The following is a 19,244-nucleotide window of genomic DNA, read 5'->3' as shown; positions in this document are numbered from 1 at the left end:
GAGCATTCTGCTGCTCCATTTATACAGTTAAGGAGGAAAAAAAGTGCATTTAGAGTTTAGTTCCACTTGAAAACACGGCACGATTACACTCAGCAGGTTTATTTCTATCAGCCGGATGCTCTGTACCAGTGTGTCCCAAACTTATATCTGTATTTTAAAAGTCACAAACCTTCACGACCCAAGTCAATAGACATTCCTCTGTCTCTGGGAACCAATGCTCCACACTCACTGACTCATTCACTAATGTACATAACAAGCAGAGGCAATGGGGGAAAAGTGTTTTGCTCAAGGACACAAGAGTATATTGCTTAGGGCTGTGTGGAATGTGAAAGAGACACACACTAACACACACGACACACACTAACACACACGACACACACTAACACACATGACTCTGCTCACGACACTTCAGACGACACTTCAGCACTGGACGTCCCAGGAGAACTCACCTACTTCCCAGTGGGATGGAGTTTCACACACACACACACACACAGGGATGCACAAACGCACACACAAAGAGAGAGAGAAAGAGTTAGTGGGAGGAAGAGAGAGAGAGAGAGATAAATGAAACAGAGAGAAAGAGAGAAGAGAGAGAGGGAGGGAAAGAGAAGAGACAGAGACAGAGAGAGAAACAGAGAGAGAGAAAGAGTTAGAGGGAGAGCGACGCGAATGAGACAGAAATGAAAAAGAGAGAGAGAGAGAGAGAGAGAGAGAGAGAGAGAGGGGTGAGGGAGGAGAGGAGAGGAGCTGGAGGGACAGAGTTAATGGAGGGAGTGAGAGAGAGAGAGTGGAGCTAATAGTTAATGATTTTCCTTGTGTGAGATTGTGTGTGTGATTGTGTGATTATGTGTGTGTGTCTGTGTGTGAGATTGTGTGTGTGATTGTGTGATTATGTGTGTGTGTCTGTGTGTGAGATGGCGTGTGCGTGCGTGTCTATGTATGAGATTGTGTGTGTGTGTGTGTGATGGGGTGTGTGCGTATATGGGAGTTTCTGTGTGCGTGTGTGTCTATGTGTGAGATTGTGTGTGTGTGTGTGTGTGTGTTTCTGTTCTGAAGTGACTAAACACAACGTGAAGCACAGAGACATGAGACAGCTCTGAGAGGACACACACACGCGCACACACACACACACATACACACACAGATGGTTAAAGGTGCACTGTGTAACATTTCTGGTTGAGGGTCTGACACCTGTTCCACATCCCTAAGGCTGAGTGAACACAATTCACCTGCAGAACTAGTCCAGTGATGTTTTATGGACTGTTTTACTGGGCCAGTCAAGGCAAAATGGGAGCAGAGCATTTTATATCAGACCTGGGCATTGTCCAGCTCCCAGGCAGCATACGGTTCTTTGTGTTTACTCTGACCAGCCCTTTTAAGATCATTTAGAATTGGATAAAAACATATTTTATCATTTGACCTCATGCACGGACTAAAGCTGCATTGCTTTTATTTTAGAGTTGTTATTTTAATGCCATTTTTTGAAAGACAACCTCACTTTTTCCATTGCTTAGTCAGAACATAAACTCTTGCCAATGATATTTACTGCTTTTTATCAAGAAATACAATTAATATTATGCAGAACTGAGTCAAGCATTTTGGTCCAGCCTTCCACAATATTTGGGAAAAAGAATTGCTGACTCCTGATTTAGAGGCTCAGAGAAGAAGATTTTGGATTCATGGATTAATGAAACAAACATGAATGAAACAAACCACACAATTCCAGGTATGTTTTGGAGAAGGGAGCAGCATTATAACATTGTTAAAGCTCCCAAAACTCAATTGAGCATCAATATGTGTCCTCTGATAAAATATTTCAATGAACCAAAAGACAAGTTGAGGTGTTTTATGTGGCCTACAGGATCAATATTCTGTATAACCTTAGCATAAAACTATCAGGTGTGGAATGTTTCCTGTGTGTCCTTCTACGTCTTGGTGGAGGTTGGTGTTTAATAGAGCCACAGGACCGGCAGAGCGCGGCTTTGTCCTGGAGATGTGATCAGCTCATCTCACCTCTGCACTGTTCCTCTAGATACACTTTAAACAGCACGAATCGTCAGCTCTGCACTTTTAAAGGTTTATCTTAGAGGACGAGGTGTGGGCCAGAATGAAAAAACTAAACATCTTAATAATTGTACTCATTATTTTGATAACGTTATTCAGATTCTAAAGGGACAGTGTGTAAGATAAATTAAACTTTGTGACCTAACTGTGATACGAGGTAAACATGTTCAAATCAAATATCACTTTTACTGATAACAATTGTAACGCTGATTTATTTCAAACATTGGACATGATGGCCAAGCGTTTATGTTATAATTTGAACTTTTGGTTCTCAAGATAACTATCCAATCAGAAAACAGAATGAAAGTAATTTGTGTTGCCAGTTTCAATGCTGAAAATCCAAGTGGTTTAAACCCAAAATGCCTCTCTCTGGTCTCAACTAAGGATGGGCATTTGATGACATTTTCTTAATCGATCGTCGGAATAATGAACGATTGATTATCAATTAATCATTAACGTTTTTATATTAAATTGATCATGATTATTATTACTATCTGCACTACTAATCTGCATAAATAAATTCAACTTTACGACTCTAGAGCCACATCAGCCCGTTTGACATTATAATGTGTTTAATTCAGTTTTGCGCAACTCTCACAGAAACAAAACTTAAAACCACATGACTCATTTGCATAAACTAAGCGAAGATAAAAAATACAGCTCTTGTGCGGTGATGCGGTCAATTTCTGTCAGATTAAAAGACATGACTCAGGTGAATACAGGTTAGTGTGACCAGATTTGGGTTTGTCAAAACCAGGACACCGTACGGGGGGAGGGAGGTGGGGACTCGTCATCGACATTGCGCGACTCTCACCTGGTAAAACTTTTTCCCACTGGACACAGAAACATCTGTGCTGCTTTATACACTGTGCACATGGACTCACACTTGTCCCAAACGCAACGGAAAGCGTGGAACTTCTTGTACAAATCATCGTTAAATACACATTTGTGCTTCGGCACATTACAGACTGACCCACTGTTTGTGTCTCGCTCCTTCTGAGTGCAGAGAGACACATGTACAGACCTGTTTGGTCACACTACAGCAAACTACATTCGGTTTGTCGATTAAAATGAACGTAATCGATGAAATTCTTAATGATCAATTATCGATTAATCGACTAATCATGCCCATCCCTAGTCTCAACGGTCAATACTTAAACTCCAGCTCCTGCAGAAGAGTCATGGTCTGTCTGGACTGAGAATGAGACACACTTGGATGTGTCTGTCTGAGGGTTAAGGTTCTGGTGACACAGATTCATTTGTGATTATAGTTTTTTTTTTTTTCTTTAAGTGTAAAGCTGCGTTCAGACCACAGCATCAAAAAACACCTTGGACACCTCTATTTGGACACTTTTGCATTTGAGTTCAAACACCCCCGACGCACGTCTTGGATGTCGTGGACGAATGGGAGAAAAATACTTGATGTGCGTCCGGGCGTCCATTGTCCTGGAAATAAGTGCCATTTCCTGTCTTTTCCCGGAACGATGGACCAGACCGAGAGAGTGACTTTAATGTTTTTATTACATAAAACCATCAGCAGAGGTGATTGACTCGCTGGGCTTGGATATATTTGTACTCCACTAATGACACTGGTTCAGTCCTGATTTAGTCCTGGATTAGACCTGTTTCAGTCCTGGTTTAGTCCTGGTTTAGTCCTGGTTTAGTCCTGGTGTCCAGTCCTGGTGTAGTCTTCGTTTAGTCCTGGTTAAGTCCTGGTTTAGTCCTGGTCCAGTCCTGTTCCAGTCTTGCTGTAGTCCTGGTCCAGTCCTAGTTTAGTCCTGGTTTAGTCCTGGTTTAGTCCTGGTTTAGTCCTGGTTTAGTCCTGGTTTAGTCCTGGTTGTCCTTAGTCCTGGTCCAGTCCTGGTTTAGTCCTGGTTTAGTCCCTGGTCCAGTCCTGGTTTAGTCCTGGTTTAGTCCTGGTTTAGTCCCTGGTCCAGTCCTGGTTTAGTCCTGGTTTAGTCCTGGTCCAGTCCTGGTGCAGCTCGGCGGTTGCGGGGGTTATGCTTTGCTGTTGTTTTGGGCTCCCCATCCCAGTTCCTCCTTTTTGATCTCTTTCTTCTGCTTCTTCCGGATAATAGTCGCTACATCTCTGGATAGTCGTCCCTGATTGGTTGACGCGGCATGTCTGACACCAAAACTTCAGCTTTTTCAACTTCAGACCCCGACGCCCCGGACACGTGTCTAGACTGTTGACGCCTGAACGCTCAATACGTACCACATCCATAGACTCTGCATCTGACTAGGTCTGAACGGGCCTTAAGAGCGCAGACTACATACAGTTTCTTTAACGATGCATCAAGAATGAACTAAAATGTCCCAGGAAATGTCTTGGTTTAGTCATAAAATGTGAATGAAGCATGAAATGAACCACAAAACATCTCTTTGTACAGTTGTTTGGGAGATTACACTAGACATTTCTTGAGGCCATTTTCTGATCGTTTTAGCGCCGATAAACGTGCTCTTCTAAAGTTGCATATCTCCAACACAACTGTCCACAGACTCAAAGCCTCACACAGACGCTACAGAGGAGGGACAAACACTTAACTGTGACATCTGTCATTTCTACTGCTAATATTACAACTACTATTTTTGACTGCAGCTTCCTATTACTATTCTTACAACATTTACTAATAGTACAGCTGTGATCTACTACCATGACCTTAGGAGTAAAAATACTGTCAACTTCCTCTTTCTGGTCCCAAAAGCCACTCAGTACAGGAAAATCTGTCCGATTTCCAATATCCAAAGAACTAGGATTTAAAGTGCTTATAGTTATTATTTCATGTAGTCTGCACTGAAACAGAGCAAAAGATCATGGTTTATGTAGTTCCCTTTGTTTTTTTAGCTCATGCTCAGTGAATTGAAGCAAAGAAACTTGTAATTTTGATATACTGTCATGGTCCATGATATTACTGACATGACTTCGGTTATTGTTACATCCCTAATGGTATGTAGCCCACACTCCTATATGCACTCTTTTGTTTTTTCTCCAACCACATCTGAACCTGTGTCCTCAGAGTCTTACCCTGCAGACAGAGGACACCTACAGTCTCAGTATAAATTGATTATTTGTTTATGTGCAGAAAGCGTCACTGTCTGTGCAGTTAACATCAAGTTGCAATGTTACCTATGCTCTGTTGACAGCACTAAAACAGTTTATGAGCGTGTGATAAAATAATACTGATGCTAAATGAACATTAATGAGTGGGATATGTCTTCATGATCCAATGATGCTTAATGATTAACTAACATAGTTTCATAAAGGGTACAACTCAGGGGGACTTTCCATCTTGGGGACCTTTCAGCCATGGGGACTTTTCAGCTGATTTCTGACAGGACAGTGGCTCTTTCTGTAGGAGACATGCACAGTAGAGCACCAAGTGTGTGTCTATATGAAGAGGCCTCATGTGAAAGATCAGAACCTCCAGAATTCACTCAGTGAGCTGCAGAGGCTGCACTAACACTGACTCAGGATCAGTGCTAGTGACCATTCTGATCAGTGCGTCCTTTCAGGTTTAAACCAGCTGGATTTCAGGACTCTAAGGCTGCGTTCAGACTGCAGCCTGAAGTGACCCAAATCCGATTTTTTGGCTTCTATGTGACCTGTATCTGATCTTTTAATGACAGTCTGAACGGCACAGATCAGATTTTTTCAAAATGTGACCCAGGCCACTTGGATATGTGCTCCTGAAACTGATACATATCTGATCTTTTGACATGTGACTTCAGTGTGAACGGCCAAAGTGCATTCATCCACCTACACGTTATCAACAAGACACAAACGTCACTATTCTGCGCTGAAGTAGGCAAAAATTGTTAATGAACTCTGTGTGACTGAAGTGAAGCACATCACCACTCAACACTCTTGGCTCCGTCTCCACATCCACACGTTCCTTTCAAAAAACCTCGTCCTTCTCCTTCTCAATCTCCTCTTTAAAACAAGTAAGTTGTTCATGTTCTGGCTCCAGTACGAGAGGAACTTTAAAATCTCCAGGTGCTCAATGCTGCGTCCATGTTTAGACAACTTCTGTAAACACAGAGCACGCTCGCTGTGGTTGACGTTGTTGTGTCTCCAGTGCACATGTGGGACACTTTCGGGCCGTTTACTGTTCACACAGGGGATCGAATACAAGTCGCATTTAATTGGAAATGTGAACGACCTCACAAAAACATCGGAAATTGGAATTGAGCATTAAGCCCTGCAGTATGAAAGTAGCCTCAGTGGCAACTTTGAGTGCTGAAGTATTCTGCTTTCTGATTGGAAAATTGTCTTGAACCAAAACACCAGATTATGATTTACATCACTGGCACAACTGGGCCAGTGTGCACAATGTTTTTGTGACTCAGACTAAATCAGCATTGCAGTCGTTATCAGTGAACGCAATATTTAATTTAATCAAATCTTATCTTGTGGCCATACTTGTCAAAGCCTGATCTCATCAGATCTCAGAAGCTCAGCAGGACCAGACCTGGTTAGTACTTGGATGAGAGACCACTGGGACTGGGAATTTCAGGTGCCACAGGTGTCATTGTGTCCTTAGGCAAGGCACTTCACCCATATTGCCTAGTATAAAAGTGGTGTGTGTGTGTGTGTGTGTGTGTGTGTGTGTGTGTGTGTGTGTGTGTGTGTGTGTGTGTGTGTGTGTGTGTGTGAGTGATGGTGGTGGTGGTCGGAGGAGCGATGTCACAGATTGGCAGCCTTGCTTCCGTCAGTATGCCCCAGGGCAGCTGTGGCCACAGTAGTAGTTTACACCACCGAGTGTGGAGTGACTGAATAATTCTCTGTAAAGCACTTTGGGTGTCTTCAAAGGCGCTACATAAATGCAATGATAAATTAAGTAAGTAATAATCTTGGAATACAGATCATATTATTAGATCACATTAGATTATAAATGTTTAATCAGAATCTTACAAACAGATTCTTTCAATGTTGATCTTATTTTTACAGTTTATTCAGGTGTCGTGTGATACTTGAACACTGAACATTCTGGTTAGTTACTCCCACACACAGACCTGGTCAGTGACTTTCCCTGGACACTGCACCTGTTCCATGTGTCTGTGTATGTGTGTCTGTGAGTGTGTGTGTGAGTGTGTGTGTGTGTCTGTGTCTGTGTGTGTGTGTGCGTGTGAGTGTGTGTGTGTGTGTGAGTGTGTGTCTGTGTGCGTATGTGTGTGTGTGTGTGCTGTGGACAGGTGTGGCACACTTCATTGTGTTTGAACTTTGGGTGTTTGCCTTCTGGTTCAGATTAACACACTCTGGTTTCACTCGTCTTGTGGAGGATGTGGCCACGACTTTTACCTCATTTACCACGAAACCTGTGTGCAGACCCCCACTTTCAATATGTGTTAAAGACATACTATTTACATTATTATTTTACCACAAAAAACAGCTAAAATGTCCCTCGGAAAGTACCTCTCTCAAAGTCGTTTTGATTGATTGCTTGACACTGCTCTATCTCAAAATGTGTTCGATTTGTGTTCGAGTTTTGTTTTAACACAATCTGACCATGGAGAACTGATTTAACAGGGCTGATTTGTGCTGTTCAACAAGTCTCTTACATGGAAAATTACAGGTACAAGCAAGAAAGCTTTTTTTTTTCTTCACTTTTTCAGTTAGTCACTCTCATCTTTTTGCTGAAAATCAAACCTAAACAGCTCGGTGCACGCTCATATTGATCGTAGACTCCTGAAATGTGTTTAAATCCATTTTGTACTTTTTCTTGACTTGACTTTTGAGACTATCTTCAAACTTTCTTGCATTCTGTCACCAGGGTAGACGAAGCCGCGTAAAGTCAGGAGGTATGACTAATCCGAATAAGGTCAGGTCATGTTTCAGAAATTGACTGTAATGAAAACAAATGAACTGACTTCCTGCTTAAAACTGCCAAACTGACTCTGCTGGAGACAGGAAGAAGCTCATGCATGAACCACAAGTAAGTACACGGCTGTGGGCGGGGACAGGGGGTGTGCAAAGACAATCTGTTGACACTGTGGTTGCGTGGGATCCAGAATAAAAACTTTTCCAATACTGTATGAAGATGTGAGTCTGATTGACAGGTGGATTAGCCAATCAGGGACTCTCATGGTCATCTGTGTCAAAACGAATATGGCTGTTTAAATGGAAAAAGAGAAAGCCGTATCACAAAAGGAACTGAAAAACATCACCGATTTCTACAGAATCAGTGTGCACCAAACTGTTAATGTGAGGTGAAAGATTCAAGTTTTTTCAAAACGTTAGGTAACCAATGAGCTCTTTCATTTCACACGTGTCACTGAAATAAACAAATCTGATTGGAAGTGTCATGTTTGAATCTGCTCTTTGAATTTGCTCATACAAATTATGTTTGAGGAAGACTTGTATTTTAAGTTTCATGTTGAGAATTACTGAACAAAACTGATGTTAAAGTTTAGTTTTTACCTTAACTTTAGATTCTTTGACATTTACGGAATAATTTACAAAAAAATAAATAAATCTTGAAGTTTTTATGTCAAATACTTAACTCAAGACCTAGAGTAGCTCAACCAAAATGAACTTGTTCTTGTATCTAACTTTTTTTGGTAAAACAAAATAAATAGTATAATGTAAGAATGATATAATAGTACAAATTAAATCAATAAAATACCATAATTAGACATAAGAAACTACTAAATGTACAACAAGGCAACTAAATGAAATCATGAAGCAGCATGAACCTGGTTTGGTGCATATGCATGTCTTGTCAGAACACCTCATTTTACGTGGGTTTCTGAAAAATAACTCCAGTGCCCAATCATAAGGACCTCCTTGGGTTCTGGCCCATTTATTGTGCAGGAGGGAACCTGGGCCAGAATATTCCCCAGACCGTGCCGGGCTTCATCATTTCATCATTATGGTTCTGAGTGTCGGGACCGGCCTGGAGGAGCGCCTGCGTAAACCGTCGAGTGACCGCAGGCGTAAGGTTTGACCCAAAGCTCTGAGCCCCACAGAGTTAAGCGCAGCCGTTGCCTGATCGCACTTTGCATCACCCTGCTCACTGGGGTTGGAGTTAGAATTGTGTAAAAAATAAAAAAATAATAAAGAAATCTGTTTGTAGTGCTCAGTTTTCATTCTGTGGCGCTGCACCACAGATTTCTCTATGGGTCCGGTCAAGCAGTAACGGAGGGAAACAGGGGCAGATTTTTGACATTCAAATGTCTCTTATTCAGAAACTAGAGGAACTATTGAAATAAGTAAAGTATCAGAATGTAGGAAAGAGTTACACTCCAACAGGGTCAAGTTAAACCTGCGATATTCTTTCAAAAATCTTTTTAAAAACTCATGTCGGAAACGGAGGGAATGAAATATGCAGCACTTTTTGGGCAATAAATCCAAACAGTGATAACTCTTGGTTCTCACTTCCATATCCTTAACAAACTGGTTTGAATATTTGCTTCATATAGTTTTCTACCATATGGTACAAGATTAGGTTGAAAAACCTCTTACTTTTTGAGTCATGAGATTTTTTATTAAAAAAGGTCATGGTAACGGAGGGAAAAGTAACGGAGGGAAAATTGTGCAAACAAGTAGAAGGTGCAGGATTTTACATCATTTGTCAACTTTTTTCTTCTGAATACTTTAATATTATTTCAAAATGAAAGGAAACTATTTCTATAAAATATGTCAGTCCTTCCAAGCTAATTTTTATCATTTTAAATAAAATTTTTTTGTAAAATCATGTACCTTCATCAACAGTTCAAAGATCAAATAACACAAGATATGATGAAATACATCCATTGATTTGCAGGTCTTTGAAATTTGGGAGATAATTTTTGTTCCATGTTTCATACATGGTCTGTTTAAAACGTATGGAACTTTAGAACCAAAAATGGTCCAGAAAAAAGGTCAACAGTTTCATAAACTAGAGTACATATGTTTCTGTTGAATACATTTTTATATCAGATACATTAACTTGAATTTTTGGCCTTGCTGTTTATTTCTGCTTGACCAGGCCCCTGTGTATGAGAAACACTGTGAAGGCCAACAGAGGGAGTTGAGACCACACTGGTATCCTTCTGCATAAAAGATTTTTTCTCGTTATCAGTCTCGTTGCCGGGCCAATACACCCAGCCATTTTCATTAGCAGTTATCGTTTACTGTTAAGCTAAACGCTGAGTGAGACAGACACCTCGTGACCCAGCGGTGACAGAGTGACACACAGCCATTTTGTGAAGGTCAACAAATTAACACTACGAGTCTCCAAGGACACTCCCCCGGTCCTCCACTGACCCCTCCCCTCCTCTTCCTCCACTGACCGGGCCCTAGTCACACACCCAGACACACACATAGCACATTAGCAGTGAGCCGACCCCCGGGGGCCACATTGTCAGTGCAGAGGAGACAGTGGAAAAATGACAGAGATGAAGGAAGCAGGCAGCATGTATTATTCATGGACTCTCATAAACTGCTCAGACTGGGTGCGCTGGGATACTGCACCGGGATACAGGGATACACTGGGATACTACTATAGACTAGGGTGATCAAACATCCGTTTTTTTCCCTGGACATGTCAGTTTTTCACGTCCTGTTCTGTTTGTCAAGTTTTTTTTTTTTTGTTTTTTTTTAAATAAAGTTAAAGTAGTATAAAGTATTAGCCGTTAATCTGCTAAACTCAGATAGTGCAGTTAAAAAATAAATGTAAAAGGCTTAGGGAGTGTGCAATCAAAACTGCACATAGACTTAGAGAACGTGCAATTATTAGCAGAATACAAGAATGCAAAGGGTCCTGTAAAGAATCAGTTAAGGGTCCTGTTGGTGCATCACTCGTGGTCATACTTGGTCTCGTATTTATTTTGTTCTATTGTGGTGTTTGTTTATATGGTGTTTTGTGTTGTGTTGTCCTGTTTTTGATAAAGCATGTTACCCCCTGTCCCAAGACAAATTTCTCCCATGGGAAACAATAAAGGATTAACTTATCTTAGCCTATCTTATCTTATCTTATCTTATCTTAAGTGATGGAAATGTCCAGGTTTTCATGATCTTTCACTGGGCCATTAAACTGAGTGTCTCTCGTAGCTCTTTGTGCACTCAGAAGGACAAACAGTTCAACAGACTCAGACACAAACAGTCGGTCAGCCTGCAACGTGCCAAAACCCAAATGCGCATTTAACTATGACTTGTACAAGAAGTGAAGAAGGAGCTGAGTCGAAAGGCTCTTGATTTACCGGTCCATCTTTGTTCCTACTCTCACCTATGGTCATGAGCTCTGGGTAATGACTGAAAGGACAAGATCACGGATACCAGCGGTCGAAGTGAGTTTCCTCCGCAGGGTGGCTGGGCGCTCCCTTAGAGATAGAGTGAGGAGCTCAGTCACACAGGAGGAGCTTGGAGTAGAGCTGCTGCTCCTCCACGTCAAGAGCAGCAGCTGAGGCTTGGGCATCTGTTCCAGATGCCTTCTGGACGCCTCCCTCGGGAGGTGTTCCGGGCATGTCCCCCCAGGCAAGACCCAGGACACACTGGAGGGACTATGTCTCTTGACTGGCCTGGGAACACCTGGGGGTTCCCCCAGAGGAGCTGGAGGACGTGTCTGGGGTGAAGGAAGTTTGGGAGTCCCTGCTTAGACTGCTGCCCCCGTGACCCGGCCCCGGATAAATGGAAGAAGATGGATGGATGGATTGTACAAGAATTTCCCCGCTTTCCATCCTCGTCGGGACAAGTGTGAGGCCGTGTGCACAGTGTGTAAAGCAGCACATATGTTTCAGTGTTCAATGGTGGTGCCAGGGACCTCAAAGCTCAACAGGACACCAAAAAACATTAAAAAGTTTTGCCAGGTGAGACTAGCTCAATATTGATGATGAGGCCCCACCTCCCACCCCCCGTACAGTGTCCTGGTTTTGACAAATGCAGATATGGTCACACTACTATAGACTATATATATAAATTTATAAATACTTACTAAATATAAAAACTGTCACTGCTCTCTCTGTAACTGCTGCAGTCACACTCCTCTTTTTGGTTTTAAAGTGTTCGTATTAACCCACTCTGCATGAGCCTGGTGTTTTTATTGCGCTCTTTTGTCCCAGCCTCGATGAGCTTTACTTGACTGGAGCCGAACGTTATAGAGGTGACGCCACACTCACTTACTGTAATCCACTTCTTTATTCTGCACTTGGATGCTGCGCTGGGATACACAGGAGTGATCTCATGTTTACAGAGAGAGCGCTAACAGGCTGGACACCGTTCTAAGTGTAGGACATGAGGCGTGTGGACAGGAGCCAGAGGAGGGCCCATTAAAGTGATGGAAAAGTGCTATCACAGGAGCCTACTGCTGCACAAACCATATACACTATCCATATTTCAAAGCTACAGTATGTCCACTCATCCTGTGCTGTGGACTCCAGAGTCATCGCCGTAAACACTGGCCTTTACACTTCATATCGACCTCAGATATAGAAACAATAAACATGTATTCTGTTGTCATTGACTCTGTGTAATAAATATCAGGTGTACTCATAAAAATGTTGTCACTTTTATCTCTCCCTGCCTCCAGAGATGACCACTGGTGTGATTGGACCCAGGCCGTCAGGGGTTCAGACATGCACTCTTCAGAACTTTTTAGCAGAAATCTCTTACACGTTTTGTTTTGTTTCTAATATTACAATTTTAGTGTAGAGCTTTGTACATCGCTTTGTGCATTTGTGGACAGGGAAGATCTATAAGTTATAGAAATATATAAGTTTGATTTCTCGCTTGCTCTGTGGAGCTTTGGCCAATCAGATTCAAGTATTTATCATGATGTTCCCCTTTTTCCACACCTCTTTCAGTGAGAGCTGGTCCAGACTGATAATGTCCACGTTTACATGATGTTTTTTTCATTCTGAATTAATTGTTCTGAATTCAGTTGAAATTAAATTTAAATATTGTCATTCGAGTTAAATGGAAATAATAATTCCAAATTGAGGTTTACATGGAAAACACATTAAATCGTCTTTATTTAATTCTGCTCAGTGTCAGGGGGTGGGGAAGGGTTCTGATTGGACAGAGACACAACCGACCGGAAGAAAACACACACTTTTAGCTTTTTTGTCATCTCGGTTTGTACAAACTTTTTCCACAGTCATTCTGATAATTGTGCTGGAGAATTGTCTCATCACACTTTACGTCTGTCAGCTGAGGAGGAGAAGGGAAGAGTGTCGGAGAAGGAGGAAGAAGACAAAGTGAGTGTGAGGCTGCTCTACCTCAGCCCACTCCCACATCCTGCTCACAAATCCAAAGAGACGTGGATGAAAGTCCAAAACCTGGACTGGTGGAGCCAGATCGTCTGAATCGCGTCAGAAGAGCGACACAACGAGCATGTGCTAAACCACTGTATAACCCAGGTTCTAAAAACGTGCCTAACCATGTTGAATAAAATATTTGTTATTTCTACCTGTACGTAAACCACGTAAAGTCACGTGACGCTACGCACACACAGCGTGCGATCATCCAATCAGGTCTCTGGCAGCGCCCGATACAAGCCTCCTGTGGCTGCTCTCCGTCATTCAGGAGTTGGGGAGAGGAGCCACAGGACTGCTGCACAGGTGAGCCACACAAATACAACTTCTTCTTTGATGTATCCGCTCTAAAACTAAAATTGTAACTTACATTTTAGAGGTCTCATTATCACCGCAGAGGACATGTTCTAGCTGCGCAAAGATTTCAAGTGGGATTGGTGAGTCTGTTTGTTGTTTACCGAGTTGTTAGCATTAGCAACTTATGCCACTAGCATTTTACACTTGTTGTTTCACCTCCCGATTGTCATTCATATGCAAATGTCGCCAATTGCAGGTCATTGTTCCGACCCTACAGTGCATTACCAATGCATTTAAAAGCCATTTAAGCCCATTTGATTACCATGCAAGTGCAATTTGTTAGTTGTCTGTATGTGTATTCTATCAATGAAATGCACTTTTAAAGGGAAATATTATTGAATGTGCACTCTGTAAATAATGTGTATACACTGACACTGATATTGATTAATTAATTGAAATTTATATAGCTAGCTAATTGAATTATTCCATTACTTACGGTCCTATCTGTTACTATACAGGCCAGGTGTGCCCCATTGGGTGCAAACCCCCCTTCGATGGCGAACTAGAACAGCCCATGAACCCGCGTGAACCATATCATCATTCTTTCTGCGGTCTGGTAGGAGGCTGTACAGCCAGTCCACTCCCCACCCTGTTTCTACCCACTACTCATTCCTACTACTGTTTTTTGTGCTTAAGGACAATTCAAACCCCCGGTCAAAATTCTGGACTCTCATACTCACTACTACCTTGTGGAAAGTGAGATAGTGACTGTACTGCTATTGCAGTAAATGGTTGGGAGTAAGGAAAAAAATCACTGGACTCTACTACTGTACTGTTTAAACTGTATATATGGTTACACATTCATTCTAAGAAAATCTGTCAAATGTACCTCAACTATTATTGGTATCAAGCTTGATCACTAATCTGCAGAGTTGTAAATATTGTTTTTGTTTTTTCACTGTAAGCACTGTTAATACATGGCACCAGCCACTAAATCATAATTTCTGACTCAGTATTATTCTGTCACGCACCTCCCAGAGCCGATACCTTCTTCTTCTGATCTAGCCTGCAATAATCTTTATTTCATTTTGGCAAGCATCATCATATATGCTACAACTGCAATTATTTTTAAGAAGTATAACCATTTACATAATCCAGGAATAAAATAATTCAGGTTTAAAATCAGAATAAACCATCCAATTACTTCAAAATTAAGTTTAATTCTGAGTCATTATTTTCATTAGGAATTAAGTGTTTATGTGGTCCTTTTTAAGCAGAATACATTTTATTTTAAATTCTTGCTCTGACGTAAATGTGGCAAATGTGTAACTCGTTTCAGTCAGACATTGACAGACCCGAGCCATGGGAGTCAGCTTATATGAAGTAAACATTAACTTAAAACTGAAATGTACATGACACATAATATGCTAAAGTCTGTTTACATCTCCAAAGCTTAAAATGCTCTGTTCCACCTTGTGATGTCATGTAGTGGTAGTTTCCATGTTACTTCTGAGTCTAGTGAAGGTGTATGGAGTTAAAAAACACAACACTTCCTGTATTACCACATGACATCACAAGGTAGAAGAGAGTGTTTTCCATTTGAGAGAAGAACTTGGCTTAAATCTTCAGGGTTTTTGTGTTAAACACAAAAAAACACAACAGGAAACAACATAACACAGATCAGAAAACAGCGTCATATGGGCCCTTTAATTCAGTGCTTTTCCAGGTCGTTTCACCTTGTTTAGTCATGATTTTGTGTGCTCCTGTCCTGTTGGTACTGATGCTGGAAGCTTTAAGAAGCGGTGGAAGTGTGGGCTGAAAAATGGCGCAGCTCGTGGATCATTAACCAGCCGGGATTACACGCTCTGATGAGCCCCATCAGCTCAGGACGAGGGAGCATTTTTCACACATCCGTGCACATTTTAACAGACTCCAGAGCCACACAGCACATTATCTGCACCTCAATGACAAGCAAAGAGCAGCGAAAATATCACCATCATCACTTTATGCTACTGTCCAGTTGTGACCACGACACGCTCCCCGCAGACACTCCACCTGCTCCATGAAGCTAATGAAGGAAGAGGCACGGGCCGTAAATTTCATGACACTTTAGTCACCTGACAGGACAGAGCGGGTGGACGTTTTAACAGCTCAATAACGCCAGAGAATGGAGCGGAGGTCTGGAGAGAAGACTGTTGTGCACGGCAGAGGAATATAATGGGGTAATCAGGTTTATAATGTTGAATAGGGAGTGATTGAAGGAAAACTCACTCAGAGTCCTGCACCCAGGCGGGTACAGGCGAATAGTGGCTGAAACGGGCGGGTTTTAATGTTCTGGAATTTTACGGATGGGTATACGGGTGGGTAGTGATTACACACGGGTGGGTCAGGCCTAAACCAGGACTAAACCAGGACTAAATCAGGTCTAAACCAGGTCTAAACCAGTTCTAAACCAGGTCTAAACTACTTCTAAACCAGGACTAAACCAGGTCTAAACCAGGTCTAAACCAGGTCTAAGCCAGGTCTAAACCAGGTCTAAACCAGGTCTAAACCAAGTCTAAACCAGTCTAAACCATGTCTAAACCAGGTCTAAACCAGGACTAATCTTGGATCTAAGAGAGAGAACCCCAAGCTTGTGGAGCAGGGTGTCCGCAAAGCGTGATCAGGCGACAGCTGCACTTACGTCCGTGGGGCACGGAGCTCTACGCCAGTCGTTTTGTCTGCAGTCACCCAACAGTCTAAACGGGTGCACCTCTGAGCCTGTCCCAACAGTGAGTCCTGGTTCAGTTCTGGTTTGGTCCTGGTTCAGTCCTGATTGAGTCCTCCTGATTCAGCCTGGAATCAGCCCTACGTTAGCCCTGGTTTAGACCTGGTTTAGGCCTGGGTTAGTCCTGGGTCAGTCTGTGGCATGTGAGGCACAAAATCCGGCATCTCGGTCAGTGTTTCTTCTGCTCAGTAAATAAGGCCTGTGAAGTGATGACAGTCGAGTTTCGTCTGTGAATTCGTATTCGTACTGAAGAAAGCACAACCGATTTATTTCATTTCGTGATTGTAATTCTTGAAGTCGTAAATTTAACAGGTCCGGGCGGGTGTGGGTTTAACTTTGATATAATCACGGGTTAATGGGCGGGTGAGAGAATTCTCCAGCTGCTGCTTCATTATCATCAGAATGACTACAAAAAAGTTTGGCTCATGTTTGTGTCGTAACGGCGTAACGACAAAATGAGATGACAAAAAAGTCGGTAAAAGCTGAAGTGTGTATTTTCTTCTGGTTGACGTAAATATGTTTGTGTCAGAACCCTTCCCGAACCCACAATGTTGAGCAGAATTAAATAAAGGCGATTTAACATTTTGGAATTATTCCATGTAAAATCAAAGGATAATATTTTAATTCAGAACAATTAATTCGGAATTAAAAAACATCATGTAAACATGGCTTGTGTTTCGAATGAAGCTGCAGACTTACCCTTATCGGCCACAGACAGGGTGCTGTTGAAGTACTGCTCCTCCACAGCCCAGGTCGCCTCATTCATTTTGTTGGAGATTCCACATGAGCCCTGGCAGCTCACCTTGATCGCTGCAGTGACAAGAGACAGAAGACAGCATTCGTTATTATTATTATTATTATTATTCATTCATTAATAACTAAGAGGAAAGAAACAGGACCTCATGACATAAATACTGTACACAAACCAAGTGTTTTTGAGTGTTCAGAGAAGACGAATTTGGCTGAATGGATGAATGAAACAAGCGTGAATGAAGCAAAACACAAATAAAGATATGTTTTTTACAAGGGAGAAACATAATATAAACAATTTTGCATATGTGCCCTTTAGGTTAGGGTTTAGATTTAAAGTGTGACTAAATACCTCAACTCTGTGTGTGTGTGTGTGTGTGTGTGTGTACTGCAGCACTGTTACTGATACTTCTTCATAATGTGCCTATAATGTCATTTACACTGAACATCCTCCACGAGAAAAACTGCAGAGTAACAGTGAAGTGCATTAATAAAATATAAAATATATTCAGTTTTGAGAAAATATGTTTTAGTTTCTTCAATTATTATGTATTATTATTTATCAGATTTTGTACATTATCAATTATTTAATATATTTTTTATTCTGAGTAATGTCTTGGACCACAACATGAGTGATTTTGTTTTGAAGTAACACTATTTTTATTTGAGTAAAGGTTTTGGCTACTATCACTAGACGTTCATTTTAAAGGGACAGTATGTAGTCTGTGCTCTTACGGGTTTAAAAAGTACAAAAATCATAACTGAATCTGTGTCCTCAGTGCCTTAACCTGCAGATAGAGACACTTCCAAGTTTGTCTCAGTCTCAGTATATGGACCATGGCTCATGTAAAAGCTCAGAACTTCCAGAATTCCCTCCCTGAGCTGCAGAGGCTGCATTAGCACTGACTCGAGATTGGCTGCAGGTTCTGTGGTTTAGGGCCTGTTCTTATTAGTAGTTTAGTTGTAGACAAAGGCACTTGTCCAGGGGCTTATGGACATGATGTGACCACAGAGGTTCATGAGAGCAGACCACAGCTCCTGTCCAGCAGCAGTGGGACATGTTGGAGGACAGGCAGGTCTTGAGCTTCAAAGTCTAGCAACAGCAGCACTTGAGAGAAGTGCAGTGTGGGCCCCTGCTCCAGCTGCTGTGGCTCCTGAGGCTCGGGCTGGACAGCAGTAGTGGTGCCCTGCAGGTGGTGAGGAGAGTTTCATTGTCACAGCTCCAGTCTGAGCTGACGACGCATTTCAAGATGTTACGTTTTAATACTTGTGTTGCCAAAGCAGAACAGAATGTCCAGTGTTAGTGCAGTCTTTGGTGTCCTGCAGAGAGACAGTACTACACTACACTACACTACACAGTAGAGCTGGTATCATTAAGAAGTGGCCAATACGATACATATCTCGATACAAAGGCCATGATACGATACATATCTTGATACAGTGCACTTTCGATTCGATACGATATATTTCAAATTGATTCGATATGGTTCAATAAAAATAAAGACTAAATCATGGCTGTGACACTAAATGTCGTTGTTAAACCACTTCTTGTGTAAAGTTCATATGAAACACAAACATTTTAATCAAAACAGTGAAAATGTCAAATGTGCTGCATAAAGGAGTTTCCTTCCCCTAAACAAACAACAAAACTGTGTCTCTGTAACAAAATAAGTTTAGTAAAATATACCAAAAGTTCTCTTGAAGATATACTGATACATCAGCCCACAATGTTGATACTATATCATACGATATATCGATATTTAGATATTATGCACATCCCTACTACACAGATCATCAAGCAAGCCAACACTGGCCTGTGTGGATTCCCGCAACTGCCAACCCAAATGAGTCACTGATGTGAGGCTCATTCTGATAATCATCTTCAGAACCAAAACACAAAATGATGTCATCTTGGCCTTCATGTCCAATGTTTTTGTAATTAAGTTTTCAATAATTAGCAATATCATAATATTCTGAGTGAATCTGCAGAGTAAACTATAAAAATGAAATGACATTACTGACTACTGATTATATTAGACAGTGTATCAGTTTGATTTTTGAAACTCAGATCACTGATAATGAAAGTCCGACAGCCCTGCAGGCTCTCTCAGATCAGTTATAGTGCTCATTCATCGTC

General features: G+C 41.6%; 1 protein-coding gene across 1 annotated transcript in view; it reads right to left on the bottom strand.

The window, feature by feature from the left end:
• arrdc1b (arrestin domain containing 1b) overlaps positions 1-19,244 on the bottom strand; it is a 93,102-nt gene that overhangs the window by 24,295 nt on the left and 49,563 nt on the right. The window contains exon 2 of the mRNA XM_055153571.1: positions 17,057-17,167. Coding sequence (XP_055009546.1) covers positions 17,057-17,167 — 111 coding nt within the window. The remainder of the gene's footprint in view (positions 1-17,056; positions 17,168-19,244) is intronic.

The sequence above is a fragment of the Boleophthalmus pectinirostris genome, unplaced genomic scaffold (assembly GCF_026225935.1).
Source record: "Boleophthalmus pectinirostris isolate CB_2022bp ecotype Guang Dong unplaced genomic scaffold, ASM2622593v1 HiC_scaffold_18, whole genome shotgun sequence".
Taxonomy (NCBI): Eukaryota; Metazoa; Chordata; class Actinopteri; order Gobiiformes; family Gobiidae; genus Boleophthalmus; species Boleophthalmus pectinirostris.
Note: the sequence above shows the minus strand (reverse complement) of the source record. Positions and strands in the feature narration are given on the sequence as shown.